This window comes from Mobula birostris, chromosome X (assembly GCF_030028105.1).
Source record: "Mobula birostris isolate sMobBir1 chromosome X, sMobBir1.hap1, whole genome shotgun sequence".
Taxonomy (NCBI): domain Eukaryota; kingdom Metazoa; phylum Chordata; class Chondrichthyes; order Myliobatiformes; family Myliobatidae; genus Mobula; species Mobula birostris.
In genome coordinates this window covers 39,508,039-39,522,684 of record NC_092402.1, presented here as the reverse complement: position 1 = coordinate 39,522,684, position 14,646 = coordinate 39,508,039, and the positions used below count along the sequence as shown (strand labels likewise).

General features: G+C 39.7%; 2 protein-coding genes across 13 annotated transcripts in view; one reads left to right on the top strand and one right to left on the bottom strand.

Moving 5' to 3' along the window:
* The window catches only part of LOC140191727 (breast cancer type 1 susceptibility protein homolog), a 200,395-nt gene extending 199,133 nt beyond the window's left edge, over positions 1–1,262 (bottom strand). For 6 of the 10 annotated variants that reach the window (XM_072249415.1, XM_072249412.1, XM_072249413.1 and 3 more), the window contains exon 1: positions 976–1,261. The gene's annotated coding sequence lies outside the window, so the exon portion shown is untranslated. Of the gene's footprint in view, positions 1–975 lie in introns of all 10 variants that reach the window. The other 4 variants (XM_072249421.1, XM_072249418.1, XM_072249419.1 and 1 more) reach the window with 1 other exon arrangement.
* Positions 1,263–1,420: 158 nt separating this feature from the next.
* Positions 1,421–14,646, top strand: part of nbr1a (NBR1 autophagy cargo receptor a) — a 50,743-nt gene continuing 37,517 nt past the window's right edge. For 2 of the 3 annotated variants that reach the window (XR_011883834.1, XM_072249027.1), the window contains exons 1-6: positions 1,421–1,814; positions 4,963–5,025; positions 7,334–7,352; positions 8,735–8,757; positions 10,270–10,485; positions 13,137–13,214. Coding sequence is in view for 2 of the 3 variants with exons in the window: in XM_072249027.1 (XP_072105128.1) it covers positions 1,713–1,814; positions 4,963–5,025; positions 7,334–7,352; positions 8,735–8,757; positions 10,270–10,485; positions 13,137–13,214 (501 nt within the window). In the remaining variant the exon portion in view is untranslated. The remainder of the gene's footprint in view (positions 1,815–4,962; positions 5,026–7,333; positions 7,353–8,734; positions 8,758–10,269; positions 10,486–13,136; positions 13,215–14,646) is intronic. The other variant, XM_072249026.1, reaches the window with a different exon arrangement.

Genomic DNA, 14,646 nt, shown 5'->3' with positions numbered 1-14,646 from the left:
GCAGATGTTTGCCAAGACAATTTTCATAGCACTGCATATGAAAAACATTGTGCGCGGGGTTAGGATTGGGTTCCTGAGGCATCTTAGTTATATATAAATTAGGTCTAAGCATTAGTGTCGTTCGGTATAGCTATACTGCACCACACTTCAACGCCTCAGACCTTCCTCCCAACTACATGAAACTCACAACTTACCATTAACAAATTAAGTGGAAAATACGGACATCCCACCCTGCAAAGACTCATTTCAGGGAGGTAGCACCATCAATTTGCGGGAGACTTCCGGGAGAGGTGGGATGTCTGCAATAGAGTAGCTCCTAGCCAGCTAGTTTAAATAACGTTAGCTATGCTAATGAACGAATGACACCTGTTAAACTCACCTCAACATGTCTTTTACAGCCTTAACCCACCATGAGCTATAGAAAAGTCACTATTGCAAACACTGCAGCGAGCGACACTGTCATTGTTTTGACCCCTATTAGGTTAGTTGCGTTAGTGTAGTCTGGGGTGACGTACGTTTTATATTTTCTTTTTCTAGAACACTCTACCATGGCGCGCTCTCTCTCGCGCTCGCTCGCTTTCTCTCACTCGCTCTCAAAAAAAATTGATTTCCATGATATTGTAAATAATTTGCGGGCATCAGGGAGCCACTATTAATATGCGGGAGACTCCCGGAACTTCCAGGAGAGATTGGATGTCTGAAAATAACAATACGCAGATTGTTTCGTTAAAACCCATAACCATATAAAAATTACAGCACGGAAACAGGCCATCTCGGCCCCTCTAGTCCGTGCCGAACTCTTACCCTATCCTAGTCCCACCGACCTGCACTCAGCCCATAACCCTCCATTCCTTTCCTGTCCATATACCTATCCAATTTAACTTCAAACGACAACATCGAACCTGCCTCAAACACCTCAATAACAATTCAAAAAATATACTTGATAGCACACACTATTATATTTTAACACCTTACTTTCTCTACTTAAGTGTGTTTGGTCACGGGCCTCACAACAGCAGTCAGCGCCGGAGCTTCTTGAAACTTCTACAGGTGTTGTCAGAACCCGCTCACGAGCCGCACTAACGACAAATTCCGAGATACGTCATCAGACACACACAACCTGTCAAGGCCACTTTTTTTTCATCAGCTCTTCGAAGTGGGGAGAAATGTAATGCACGCGCATCAAGCAAAAACGACTGCGATGACCTCACTCAGATCCAAACCACTCCGCCATATTTTAGTTTTCCCGCATTTCTTGCGAGTTACGTGACAAAGAACTCGTCATCACGCCACACGCGTTCCGGTAATTCACGTGGTGCAGTTACGTACACCGGACTTGGTTTGCGATTGTATACGAAACACGGTATGACGTGGAAGGTCATGCTTTCACTTGAAATATTTGTAATATTGTGGGTGGAGTTTTCCTATCACACCACATTGCATAGTCACTGTTCCAATTGTTCGTGATTTAGCATCGTTTGTTGATTTGTCGTCAAGGGTTTAAACTAATTATGATATAATACCCGGACGGTGGTCATGTGACGCAAGGGCAGCCAGTTAGCGGCTGTGTTTACCTCGGGCTGCGGTGGGTGACGTTGTTTGTGTGATGTAAACAGTGGAGAAGGTGAGTGAGGATCGGTCGTCTCCACGAAGGTTCAGTCGCCGCGAATAAAACCCACGGCTCGGTCTTCTTGTGTGTGCTTGAGCGCACAATGGAAGAACAGATTAAACTGTGTGTGACCTGTGGCGGAGAGATGCAAACTTTCCTGACGTGCGACTCGGTGAAAACGACATGGGCGGACCTGGAAGCGATGGTGAGTGAGAGGAAAGCAAGGCTTTGGCCACAGGCCCAGCTCCGTGGCCTTGTATTTTTACGTGTTGGGTTGTTCGAGAGCCGAATCGCAGCCGCCCAGATTAAGAAAACTAATATTCTGTTGATTGTTTATCCTGTATGTTCATGGACTGCGAACGTCAAAGCGAAGTCTCGTTTAACTAGACATTGTGTTTTCGATATACTGTAGTCTTTTGTTGTTGTGACGATTGAATTGTTTTTATGTTAATTTAATCCGAAATGTTTTCCTGTACTCGCCCAACTATTTTTCTCTCTGTTGTAAGAGTTTTAATATTGTCACAAAATCACTTGAAAGTTTACACTTCGCGTTCTTATCGCTTGTTCGTACGAATGATCAATCAAGCTCAATTTAGTACTTGGCCCTCTCTTCAGTGCTCCGTTTTTTTCCTTTCAAATACAAATCTAGTTCCCCATGAATGCTACTTTTGAATCTGTTTTTACCATGGTCGATAATTATTTACTGCATTAGTTTTCCCTCATTTGCGCTTTTGTCATTCACCTTCGTTGTGTGCCCTTTCGTTTTTGACCTTACCACCATTGAAAATTGTTTTTTCTGTATAGTCTGACCAGGGGGAACAATCCCAATTTCCTAGTCTATCACATTAACATGCTGAGAATCATTGTAGTAGATGTTTTCTGTATCCTCTCTAGCTGTAGTTATGGTTGAAGCAATGTCTTATAAAGATATGTTGTGACATATTGCTTCTTCTTCCTACTTTGCATTTTTCTGTTTTAAATTTCTTTTTGCCACATGTCCATTCTGTCACATGTCAGTTTGGGCCATAGCTCTGTTAAGTTTTATTTTATCTCGTTCACTTATTCAGTAGCCAAGAGGGAAAGAAAAGCAGTAGAACGATGGCTGAGGAGCTTGATGAAGTCCTTCTTCCTTATAGGATTTTAGAGCTAAAAGGGAAAAATCTAGGGCCTGGCATTTTTGTGTAAGTTATGTAATGGAAGCTAGCTTTACCTTTCAGTTTAAAATCAGGCCAAACATCCTATTCAGTGGTAGTTAATAACTGTAAATTTAAGTATAATTTCCATCAGTGAAATGTCATTAGCCCAGCTATTTTGTTCTAACATACGGAGTTACAATGTTAGGATGGTTTTAAGTTTCCCAGCCATCTTTCTGTTTGCTATTGTTAAATGTTGAAAATCTGGAGAAAAAATTTTCAGATCTTGCTTAGACTTGGCTTTACAAAGTTTAGCTTTCCTTTTCTTGAGTTGCTTCAATTTACTTGACCCTGTTAGTTTCCTGTTCAGTTAGATATAGTGCTGAGTCTAATCTTTCACTTTGAACTTTGTACAGCACAGGAACAGGCTCTTTGGCCCATGATACTGTGCTGAACCAGCTAAAAAGTAAATCAACACCCACCCCCTCAAAAAAAAAGGAATCCCTCCTACCTACACACTGTCCGTATCTCCATCTTCCTCACATGCATGAAACATGGGGTGGGGTTGATAATTTAAATGTGCTTATTTTAGAAAGATCTGTCCATATAAAGTATTGGATCCATCCATTTAAAGTATTGTTAAGTGTGGGCTCTAAACTCTGAAGCATTCTGTTTTTTTTCACTGTAGTTGCATAAAAAATAGGGAGCTGTCAGAGAATAAAGAAATGCAAGAGTTATGGTATAGAAAAATCCCCAATAATCTAATATTTGTTCTGACTTATCATCCTTGTGGTAAATGGTTGACTTTCGGAATATAGTCGAATGTGCTGTCAGGAAAAGAGTTCTAAAGTTCGAAATAGTTTAAAGAAAGATAGTAATTCTTTCACTTATAAGATGTTTTTGTAGCATCTTCTCCCATCCTGCATTATTTCATGTCATTCCTGGTCTTTGAGCAATCCAGAGTCACCTGAGTGCAGCATTTTTGAAGTGCCACTGATGAACCAGGGAGCTTGCCCAAAGCAAGGTCTGCAAATGCTGGGTGATCTATTTTTAGTGCTAGTGATAATGTGATAATATTGAACAGAGATGGTGTTATTACAATGTCAGTAACAGCTCGATGATCAGGTTGACATAAGACGATAGAAATTCGAACAATTAGAAGCAACACTACGTGGCATATGAAAGACTGAGAAAATTTGGCCTTGATTAATAGTGCAAATCCCAAACTGGATATTGATGAACCTTCAGGTTCCAAAGTGAAAATGCTTTCAGTGGTTATAAGATGGTTATAAGTTTTCTATGATCAATTTTGTCTATTCATCAAAAATAATTTTGTATTTGGTCTTGATTGGGCAGTGGGAATTATTCTAGCTGAATCAAAGGTGTGCTTGATAAATGTTAACAAAGTTTACAAATCTCAACTGTGGGCATATTTATATGACAGTTTCTGGACCATGCTGGACTTTGTCTGCTCAAATAAAGCAAATCCTTTATGGTCAATCTTTCATTAATTAGTTTTGCTAGTAACTCATTGATCAAATGTAATTCTGAAGTTTGTAGGTCAATGCCTCTGAAGTCTTCAATGGGGAAGGGAATGAATACTGGACTTCCAGTATTCAGATATTGTGATCACTGTGGCCTATATACTGCAGAGAAGAAATATGGGTTAAACAGTTGTTAAGTAGTATCAATACAGAAAGCTGTCATTAATAAAGTAACTTGAGGAAGGTTTGCCCTCACTGATGGGGGCAGAATGAAAATGGTGAATTATCTTTGGCCATATTAAGAGCCCTCCAAGAACACCTGTTGCCTATCAGCTGTAGTACTGATTTGACCTTCTGTACCCAATGACTTCATTTGCATTCTTCATAGACAAAGTAAAGAGAACCGATTGCTTAGCTAAAAATATAGATATTTGGAGTTACTCCATGTGGTGTAGTGTTTAAGCCCTTCACGTTACAGGGCTGCCTGGCTGGTTGAATTTAATAGTAAAGATCCAATAATCTGGAAGCAAAGTTTTGTTTTTCTTCCTTTCTAATGATTTTTTCGAGATGATTTGTGGATCGTAATTTGAAATATGAGTAACAAATAGAGCTAAATGGTGTCTTGTAAATCCGACAGTACACGTTTGTTGATGAGGTGAATTTGCCAAAAGTTAAGCACTTAATGTGCATTACTTTGGTTGACAGGCTGAATAACTTTTAAAAATGTTTTTTTCAGGTAAAAGTATTATTTGATCTCAACAATGTTCAAATAAAGTACTTTGATGAAGATAATGAAGAGGTGAGTCCTGTGGTGTTAGGGTAGATTGGTGAAGTACTCTGCACAGAGTGAATAAATTTAACTTGGTTCTTAATGGGGGGGGGAGCATTTGTAGTTAAACACAAACGTCGACTGTACCTCCTCCTAGAGATGCTGCCTGGCCTGCTGCGTTCACCAGCAACTTTGATGTGTGTTGCTTGAATTTCCAGCATCTGCAGAATTCCTTGTGTTGTAATTTAACATGTATTTTTTTGAAAGATTAATTTTCTGTTTAGTTGTGCTGTTTGGAGCTAGCAGTATCTACTGTTAACCAGCATTGAGATAACCTGCTGATCTGTTGCTTTAATGAGTAACCAATGAGTATTCTTATTGAGAGTAGGTTTAAACCATGCTGAATTGTTGATAGGTTCAGTGATCTGATAATGGAGCTAGTACTGCAGGGAATGAGAGATGAATGACTGGGCAAACACGAGAAAATCTGCAGATGCTGGAAATTCAAGCAACACACCCAAAATGCTGGTGGAACGCAGCAGGCCAGGCAGCATCTATAGGAAGAGGTAAAGTCAACGTTTTGGGCCGAGACCCTTCGTCAGGACTAACTGAAAAAAGAGAGTAAGAGATTTGAAAGTGGGAGGGGCAGGGGAAGATCCAAAATGATAGGAGAAGACAGGAGGGGGAGGGAAGAAGCTAAGAGCTGGAAAGTTGATTGGCAAAAGGGATACAGAGTTGGAGAAGGGGGAGGACCATGGGACAGGAGGCCTAAGTAGAAAGAAAGGGGAAGGGGGGATCCCGTTGGAGGTGGCGGAAGTTACGAAGAATTATGTGTTGGACCCGGAGGCTGGTGGGGTGGTAGGTAAGGACAAGGGGAGCCCTATCCCTAGTGGGGTGGCGGGAGGATGGGGTGAGAGTAGATGTCCCCTTGTCCTTACCTACCACCCCAACAGCCTCTGGGTACAACATATAATTCTCTGTAACTTCCACTACCTTTGACGGGATCCCATCATTAAGCACATCTTTCCCTGCCCCACTCCCCTTTCTGCTTTCAGCAGGGATCGCTCCCTACACGACTCCCTTGTCCATTCATTCTCCCCCATCCCTTCCCACTGATCTCCCTCCCGGCACTAATCCTTGTAAGCGGAACAAGTTGTACACCTGTCCTTACACTTCCTCCCTTACCACCATTCAGGGCCCCAGACAGTCCTTCCAGGTGAGGTGACACTTCATCTGTGAGTCGGCTGGGGTGATATACTGCGTCCGGTGCTCCCGGTGTGGCCTTCTATATATTGGCGAGACCCGACGCAGTCTGGGAGACCGTTTCGTTGAACACCTACACTCTGTCCACCAGAGAAAGCAGGATCTCCCAGTGGCTACCCATTTTAATTCAACATCCCATTCCCATTCTGACATGTCTATCCATGGCCGCCTCTACTGTCAAGAAGAAGCCACACTCAGGTTGGAGGAACAACACCTTATATTCCGTCTGGGTAGCCTCCAACCTGATGGCATGAACATTGAATTCTCTAACTTCTGTTAATGCCCCTCCTCTCCTCCTTGCCCCATCCCTTATTTATTTTTATTTCCCCCTTTTTTTTTCTTCTCTCTCTGTCCCTCTCACAATCACTCCTTGCCTGCTCTCCATCTTCCTCTGGGCTCCCCTTCCCCCTTTCTTTCTCCCTAGGCCTCCCGTCCCATGATCCTCCCCCTTCTCCAACTCTGTATCCCTTTTGCCAATCAACTTTCCAGCTCTTAGCTTCTTTCCTCCCCCTCCCACTTTCAAATCTCTTAATATCTCTTTTTTTCAGTTAGTCCTGACGAAGGGTCTCGGCCCGAAACGTCGACTGTGCTTCTTCCTATGGATGCTGCCTGGCCTGCTGTGTTCCACCAGCATTTTGTGTGTTGCTTGAATGACTGGGCAGCCAGGTTTGTTAATGGAAATTTTTGGAATAAGTCTCCAGCTAAAGCTGAGAGATGGGATGGTTGGGCATCCACAAAATAGATGCATGCCAGGGGTCTTTCAAGGTCATCCAGCTAAACTTGAGCACTGTTCCTGTGCACACTAGAGATCTTGTCAATCTGCAACTAAGTTCTTGTGGTTTCTTCAAAACTAATTTGGCAGAGATGCATGTGCCATTTTTTTTCAGTAACTTTGATTGGAGGTTCTTGTGATGAGTTCTGAAAGAATCAAATGTTCTGTTCCCAGTGGTGTGATTAAAGAGTGAAATATTAACTTCATAACCACTAGCTTCAAGGGCAATGTATGTGTTCACTTTATATTTTAGAGTTTTGTTTTTAAGGTGTATTTTGTTTCATGATTTTTTTTCTTTTGCAGGTGTCTATTAACAGTGCAGGTAGGTAGGCATATGAATCATATTTGTACAAAAAGGAAAATGTTTATTAATCAGGGTATACTTTTTAATTCCATGTTAGTTGTACTTGACCTCAAACTTGTGTACAGGAACTTGAAAAGTGAGGAAAAAAGTTACCTGTGTTAAGACAGTGTTTAATTTTATGAATGTTGCAATTGTATCCACAAGAAACATCACGAGAAGTCTGTGCTACTAAAAGATCCTGTGTTATTAAGCCATGCACAGTTTGGGTCCCCAACTGCTGATTATTGCAACTTTAAGTTGTTAATGTGTTTAAAATTGATGCCTGTAGATTTATTGCTTATTATTGATCAGAGTTATTTTTTGCAAAGTAGTATATACACGGGTTTTGCACTCCCAAATTTCACTGGAGATGTGGAGTGTGCTGGCCAAGAGATGGCATCAGTTTAGAGGAGGATAGACGCATAAGTTTTTAGCTACCCTCCTGATGGGGGTAAATCCTGTACTTGCAGTGAAGGTAAACACCCTAACCTGTCCTCCTCGTCGCTTTGTTACTGTGAGTCAGAGGTACCAGTGCTGGTTTGCGCCCCTACTTGTATTCTTTCAATCGACCATCAAGAACTTAGCAAGTATTTTCCCATATGCTTCCATTAAGAAGTCTTAAGGAGGTGAAGTCTTTAGTATGCACAAAATAAATGTTTGTGTTGGAAGTTTGGTAAAACTCTTGAGACGTCTCCCTATACGTTTCAACAAAGGCTTTTGACATATCTAATGTCAAGTGAACGGTACAAGCTGTCCTCAGTTATGAATGCCCAACTTGTAGAAGGGCTCCAACATATATGCATGCATCTATCTCCCCCTCCCCCCCCTTCTTTTGATGCAATTCATTACAGTACTGAGAAGTGTTTTTTGTTTTATCCGACTTGTTGACAAATTCAACTTATGGGCAGCTGTTAAAAACGGAACCTGTATGTTACTTGGGGATGGCCTGTATGCCTTTACATAATGTTTGAAATCCTCAGCAATGTCTTGTCCATTATTAAAGGTACCTTATCATAATAGCAACCAGAGCTGAGTGTTTTCCATAAGAATACCATTTTTGTCTCCCTAATGAGTACCCACCAGCAAGTCAAGTAACAGTTCACCTTCTGAGCAATCTTGTCTATCTCCTCCTAGATTGAACTACACATTGGTTGGCTTTGCAACCCAAGATCACATCTTGGCCATCTCAAAGACTCTTCAGTGCTTAAATAACTTTTGAAAATAAAAACAAAATCACACCATTAACTTTTTAAATTTGGCTTAGTTATGTAGTTGTAGTGAATAAGATTTTTGTTAGACATTTTGGTTTTATTCTTGCCATATTCTGTTTGATCGTTTTGTTTTCATTTTCTCTTTCACAGAGGAATATGAAGAATTTATAAAGGTAATTAGTGAATTCTAATTTAAGATAGCCTGGTATTTAGTTTTAATTGACTTAATTTTCCACATTACTAAGCAATTTCATTTCCTTTTAGATAAGGAAAATACTGCACTGATAAATATTACATTCATATTATATCTGTGATTTGATTACTTGTAATCAATTACATCAGTAAATTCACCAATTTATGTTTCACTCATTTAATATGTGTATGTAATGAAGTGTAATGAATAATTTCTTCCAGTCATTGTCAGAGAATTGGCTGCTTAAGCTTCTCATTCTACTTCCACATCGTTACCTTAGCTGTTCTGTTTCTCTTTGGCTTGTCCCTACGCAGCAACATATGAAGAAAAAGCTGTTGGATTTTCACATGTACACTGATACCTAATTCGTCTCCAGCAACACCAGTCTTGCCCATGCTATTGCTTCCAATTTTTGTCAAACTGCTTGTCTGACATAAAATGTTAGATGAACATAAATTTCTTTTTGTGAATCTTTAGAAAAACCAAAGGATTTTTTTCAGTATTTGCTTCAGACCAACTATTAACTCGATTTGCCTCCCTGAGAATTCTTGAGGCTAAACAAATCAAGTTCTAATTGACTGTGTTGCATTTGACTGTAAAAGAATTAGTTCACCGCACTTGCAGTATCATCAAAGCATTCTACTTCCATTGACTATATGACCACTGATGTGGCTGTCTCCTGCTTTTTACCTTTTATAAACATTTGAAACCCAGCTGTCCATGACCTCCCTCTCACTAAAATACTTTCATGCATTGTTCCTCTTCTAATATATACAAATTGGTTTTTCATTTGAGCAACTGTTCTATTTTAAGATTCTTACCCTTGTACTGACTTTCCGTCTATTGCCCCTCCCTAATATTTTGGATATCTATACTCCTCCAATACTTAAGCCCTTGATATTAATAATATGCTCACTGACTGTCATCCCTTTAACTGTTCAGCCCTGAACTCCAGGGTTTTATTCCTGATTCTCTACCTCCTTCGTGCTTTTGAAATGCTCTTTAAAACTTGCCCATTTTTGCCTGTCTAAATTTCATCCTGCATGGGTGATTCTCAGATTTTTGTTTGACATGATCCATCGAAGCACCTTGAGACATTTGAAGATGCTAATTAATTATATGTATTTGTTCCTGCTCTCTTGTGAACAAGGCTGTCACTTGTGCACCTCATTAGCTTGCTAAGCTAACCCAGAATTCATAGATATGGAATATGATTAAAATTAAGTGTTTGACAAATAGGATAGTGAAGGCATTTTCCTTTCTTTGTTTTATTAATATTCTGTGAATCTACAAATTGTAACTTGAACTTTTCAGTCTGTTTCGCTATCATAGTTTAGTAAACTTTACAAAATATATTGTTAGCTGGCTTTTATTGGACAGTAGCTTTTAAAAATGGAAGTGAATGATGTTTGGTAATAAATTGTTCTGTTTAATTATGTTGCTTTCGGTATAATGTGATATCTATCTTTGTCGTTTTATCCTCCTTTTTCAGAGTGCAATTAAACAAGGAAAACAGATTCAGATGAATGCTTATGAAATAAAACTGGAGGATAAAATGGAAAACCATACTTCAAAGAGAACATTTGAAAATAATGAGTTGAAGGGGTCTCAGAATAAGAAAGCTAAAAAAAAAGAAATGAAGCATCATTCGCAATTAGCTAAGGTTGTTGGCCCTGAGATGAAGGTTTCACAGGAACCTAAAAAAGAGGTAATTGTTTTCCTATATAAAAGGAAATTATTCTAAAACGCTGGAGAAACTCAGCAGGTCAGGTTGCATGGAGGGGAATAAACAGTTGATGTTTCGGGCCAAGGCCCTTTGTTTCAGCTGGAAATGTTGACTGTTTATCCTCTTGTATGCTGCTCTACCTGCTGAGTTCCTCCAGCATTTTGTGTTTTGCTCAAGACTTCCAACATCTGCAAAATCTCCAGTGCCTAAAGGACTTTTTCGTGGCTGTACTGCAATTGTTACATTTCCTCATCACTATTTATAAAGTCATAGTTATACAGCACGGAAACAGGCCTTTTCTACCCAACTCATCCATCTCAGCCAAGTTACCTACCTGAAGTGGTCTCATTTGCCTGCACTTGGCATATTCCTCTGAACTTTTCCTAATCAAGTATCTGTCAAAGTGTCTCTTAAAAGTTGTACATGTACCCACCTCTATAGCTTCCTTATTCCATGCACACACCACACTCTCTGGAAAAAGTTGCCCCTCGGGTCCTTTTAAACATTTCCCTTCTCACCTTAAATCTATATACTGTAATCTTAGACTCCCCTACCCTGGGGAAAAGGACTGTGACCATTCACCTTTTCTGTGCCCCCCACCCCATAATTTTTTTTATGTCTATAAGATCACCCCTCAGCCTTCTACGCTCCAGAGAATAAATCCAACCGTTTCCAGCCTCACCCTTTAAGTTGAGTCTACCCAGTCACAGATCATGAATATTTCCTACACCCTTTCCAGGTTAATGATATCCTACCTATAGCTGGGCATCCAGAACTGCATATAACATTCCAGGTACACTCTCATACAGTTGTAACATGACATTCCAATTCTGGTACTCGATGTCCTGACTGATGAAGGCAAGCATGCCAAAAGCCACCTGCTCTATCTGCATCCCGTTCCAAAGAACTGTGCACCTGTACCTGTTCTACAGCACTCTCCAGGGCCCTATCAGTTACTGTGCAAATCCTGCCTTGGCTTAACTTGCCCTTGCCTATGTTAAATTCCATCTCCCGTTCCTTGGCTCATTTCCCCATTTTGATCTACATTCTGTTGAAAGTGAATTGGAATGATTTCACATCAAAAGATCTGTTTGTATTTATTTGTTTGCACTTTCTTTAACTGGAAAGCTACATGTATTCTTTTACAGGAATTTTTTTTTCTGAATATTAAGCTACACTTGCCTCTTATTTCCTTGTCGCCTCAAGTCAATGTCAGTCTCTAACGAAAGATGTGCTTGGAGTATGATTAATGTTGTTATTAAGCCACGTAGCTGTTCCTGCAAGAAATTGGTCTGGAGGGAGAAAGAAGAGAATTACTCCTCCTCAGTCTCTCCATTCCTACCTATGAGAAAAGATGCATGACCGATTTTCTGCATAATCTCATGCTCAATCATTAAAGTGTAGACTGAAGGTGGTGTTACTAGTATAGACATTTGAGCTGTAATCCAAGATTCTACTAATGTATTGGAATTTTGTATTGAGTGAGCCAGCAATAAAAATTGTTATTGTTTTCTTAATATTTTGGAATATTTTTGTACTAGCTTACTGTTTGTACACTGCTTCCAACGGTTCCTTTGCATCTACATAATCAGAATCAGGTTTAATATCACCAGCATATGTTTTGAAATCTGTTAACTTTTGCAACAGCAGTACAATGCAATATGTGATAAATATACTTAGAAAACTTGTATAAATGGTTGAAATAAGTAGTGCAAAAACAGATACTTTTTTTAAAAAAAAGTAGTGAGGTAGTCTTCAATATCTATTTAGAAATCGGATGGTAGAGGGGAAGAAACTGTTCCTCAGTTGTTGAGTGTGCACCTTGAGGCTTCTGTACCTCCTTCCTGATGGTAACAGTGAAAAGAGGGCATGTCCTGGGTGGTGGGGATCCTTACTGATGGAAGCTGCCTTTCTGAGGCTAGCACCCATGATGGAGCTGACTAATTTTACAAATTTCTGGGGCTTACTTCGATCCTGTGCAATAGCCCCCCCCCCGACCCCCATACCAGATGGTGATGCAGCCAGTCAGAATGCTCTCCATCTGTAGAAGTTTTCAAGTGTTTTAGATGACAGTCTCCTCAAACTTCTAATGAAATATAGCCATTGTCTTGCCTTTTCTTTAGCTGCATCAATATGTCAGGACAAGATTAGGTCCTCAGAGATGTTGACACCCAGGAACTTGAAATTGTTCACTCTCTCCACTTCTGATCCCTCTATGAGGATTGATTTATATTCCCTTGTCTTACCCTTTCCAAAGTTCATAATCAGCTCTTCGGTCTTACTGACATTGAGTGCAAGGTTGTTGCTGAGACACCACTCAACTATCTTGCTCCTGTATGCTTTTGCGTCACCATCTGAGATTCTGCCAACAATGATTGTATCATCAGCAAATTTATAGACGGTATTTGAGCTATGCCTAATCACACAGTCACGTGTGTAGAGTAGTGGGCTAAGCACACATCCCTGAGGTGTGCCAGTGTTGATTGTCAGCGAGGTGGAGATGTTATTACCAATCCGTATAGATTGTGGTCTTCCAGTTAGGAAGTCAAGAATCCAGTTGTAGAGGGAGCTGCTGTTAATAAATAGCATCCTGACATAAGTAAATTAACTTGTCTTATCGCTGGTTTTTGTAGGTGCTGCCAAAGGATGCAAATCAAACAGAGGAGAACTGGCAGCTGCCTCCAGTTTGGTTTACAGAATACATGGAAATGGTAAGAAAAGGCATTCTTCGTATTCAAGAGGAGATTTAAATTTGTCAACTTCTGCCTCACAAGCGTGATGTCTCTCAAGTTGTGTGCATGTGTGAGATAGAGTAACAACATTGTGGGACTTATTCTATGTATTTTTATCAGAAACTTGGTGTGATAGTAACAGCCTTGTAGTTTTTGTCCTATAATTCTAAAGCATTACATTCCTTTTAATTAAAATGAATATATTTATGAATTTGTGGTGTGATATTTTGCACGAAGTGATTGTTTTTTTTTGTCAATCTTATTGATCCATGTTATTGCATTTTTATAGTTGTAGTTTGTTCTTTTATTCAAAAATGGTAACATTGTGTAGTTAGTGCTATATTTAATCTGTTTTTCAAATATTAGTGATCATACTTTATATTCTGTCGTTGATCATCAGTATTTACATTTTCTAATATTTCCTCTGAAGCTCCCATTTGCAAATTATTGATTATTGAAAAATGAACAAGAAGACACTAATTGACTTCTTGCCTGTTTCTTTCTTTCTAACAGCAGTCCTCAGTTTCGTTAGTGAAATAAGCTGTTTCATTATGGGCATTAACAAAAACTGAATTTGTGACTTCTAGACATTTCAGAACACCTCAGGCATTTGCAGGGAAATAGTATCTAATCACAAGGTCATGTACTCAGACACCTCTAGAATTCTGCCTCCATCCTACAGTTCCTGGCATACTGCTACATATTTTTTAAAAATTCAACATTCAGTGTAATTTTCTGTATTTCTGTAGTGCACGTTGCTATTAGATTAGATGTTTCTATGAGGAGCATGAAAACAAGTAACTGCAAGCTAATAATTTGAAAACTTTTGAATGTATGTGGGTTCTGGAAAGTCTCAGTAGTCTAACTTTCATCTAACCTGCTGTTTACTTCCTGAGAGTTGCATTACCTGCAGTGTACCTCAATACCCCATAACTAAAGGAAAGTAGATTTAAATTATAAACATGTGGAGATGTGTCTTGTTAATTGGCAAGAAAAGCCTGTGGTTTGAACCATGGTTTGTGATGGGATTGCTTAGTTCAATGAGTTAATTGTGTTGATTGTTAGCAGGAGCTTAGGTGTTCTTCACTTAACCTGCACTTCAAAACTGAGAATCTCTGTTTATTTTCTGCTGCTCACTCTAGCTGGTGAACCTTGCTGGATACTGCATAGACACTGACAGTTGAACTTGCTGTAATGCCCTGTCACAGGAAACCTACATGAAATGTCCACCAAAGATTCCTGTCTAAGTTGAAGCATAATTTTTATCCCTTGTGATTGGGCTTGAAGTGGTTTTCCAAAGCCTGGTATGAGTCTAGCTCAATGTTGGTAGGTGAAACAGTGGGGGTCTGTTTTCTGCTGCTGATCTCTGCCCACAGGAGTGCTAAACTGGTTTAATGCAGATATGTTTATG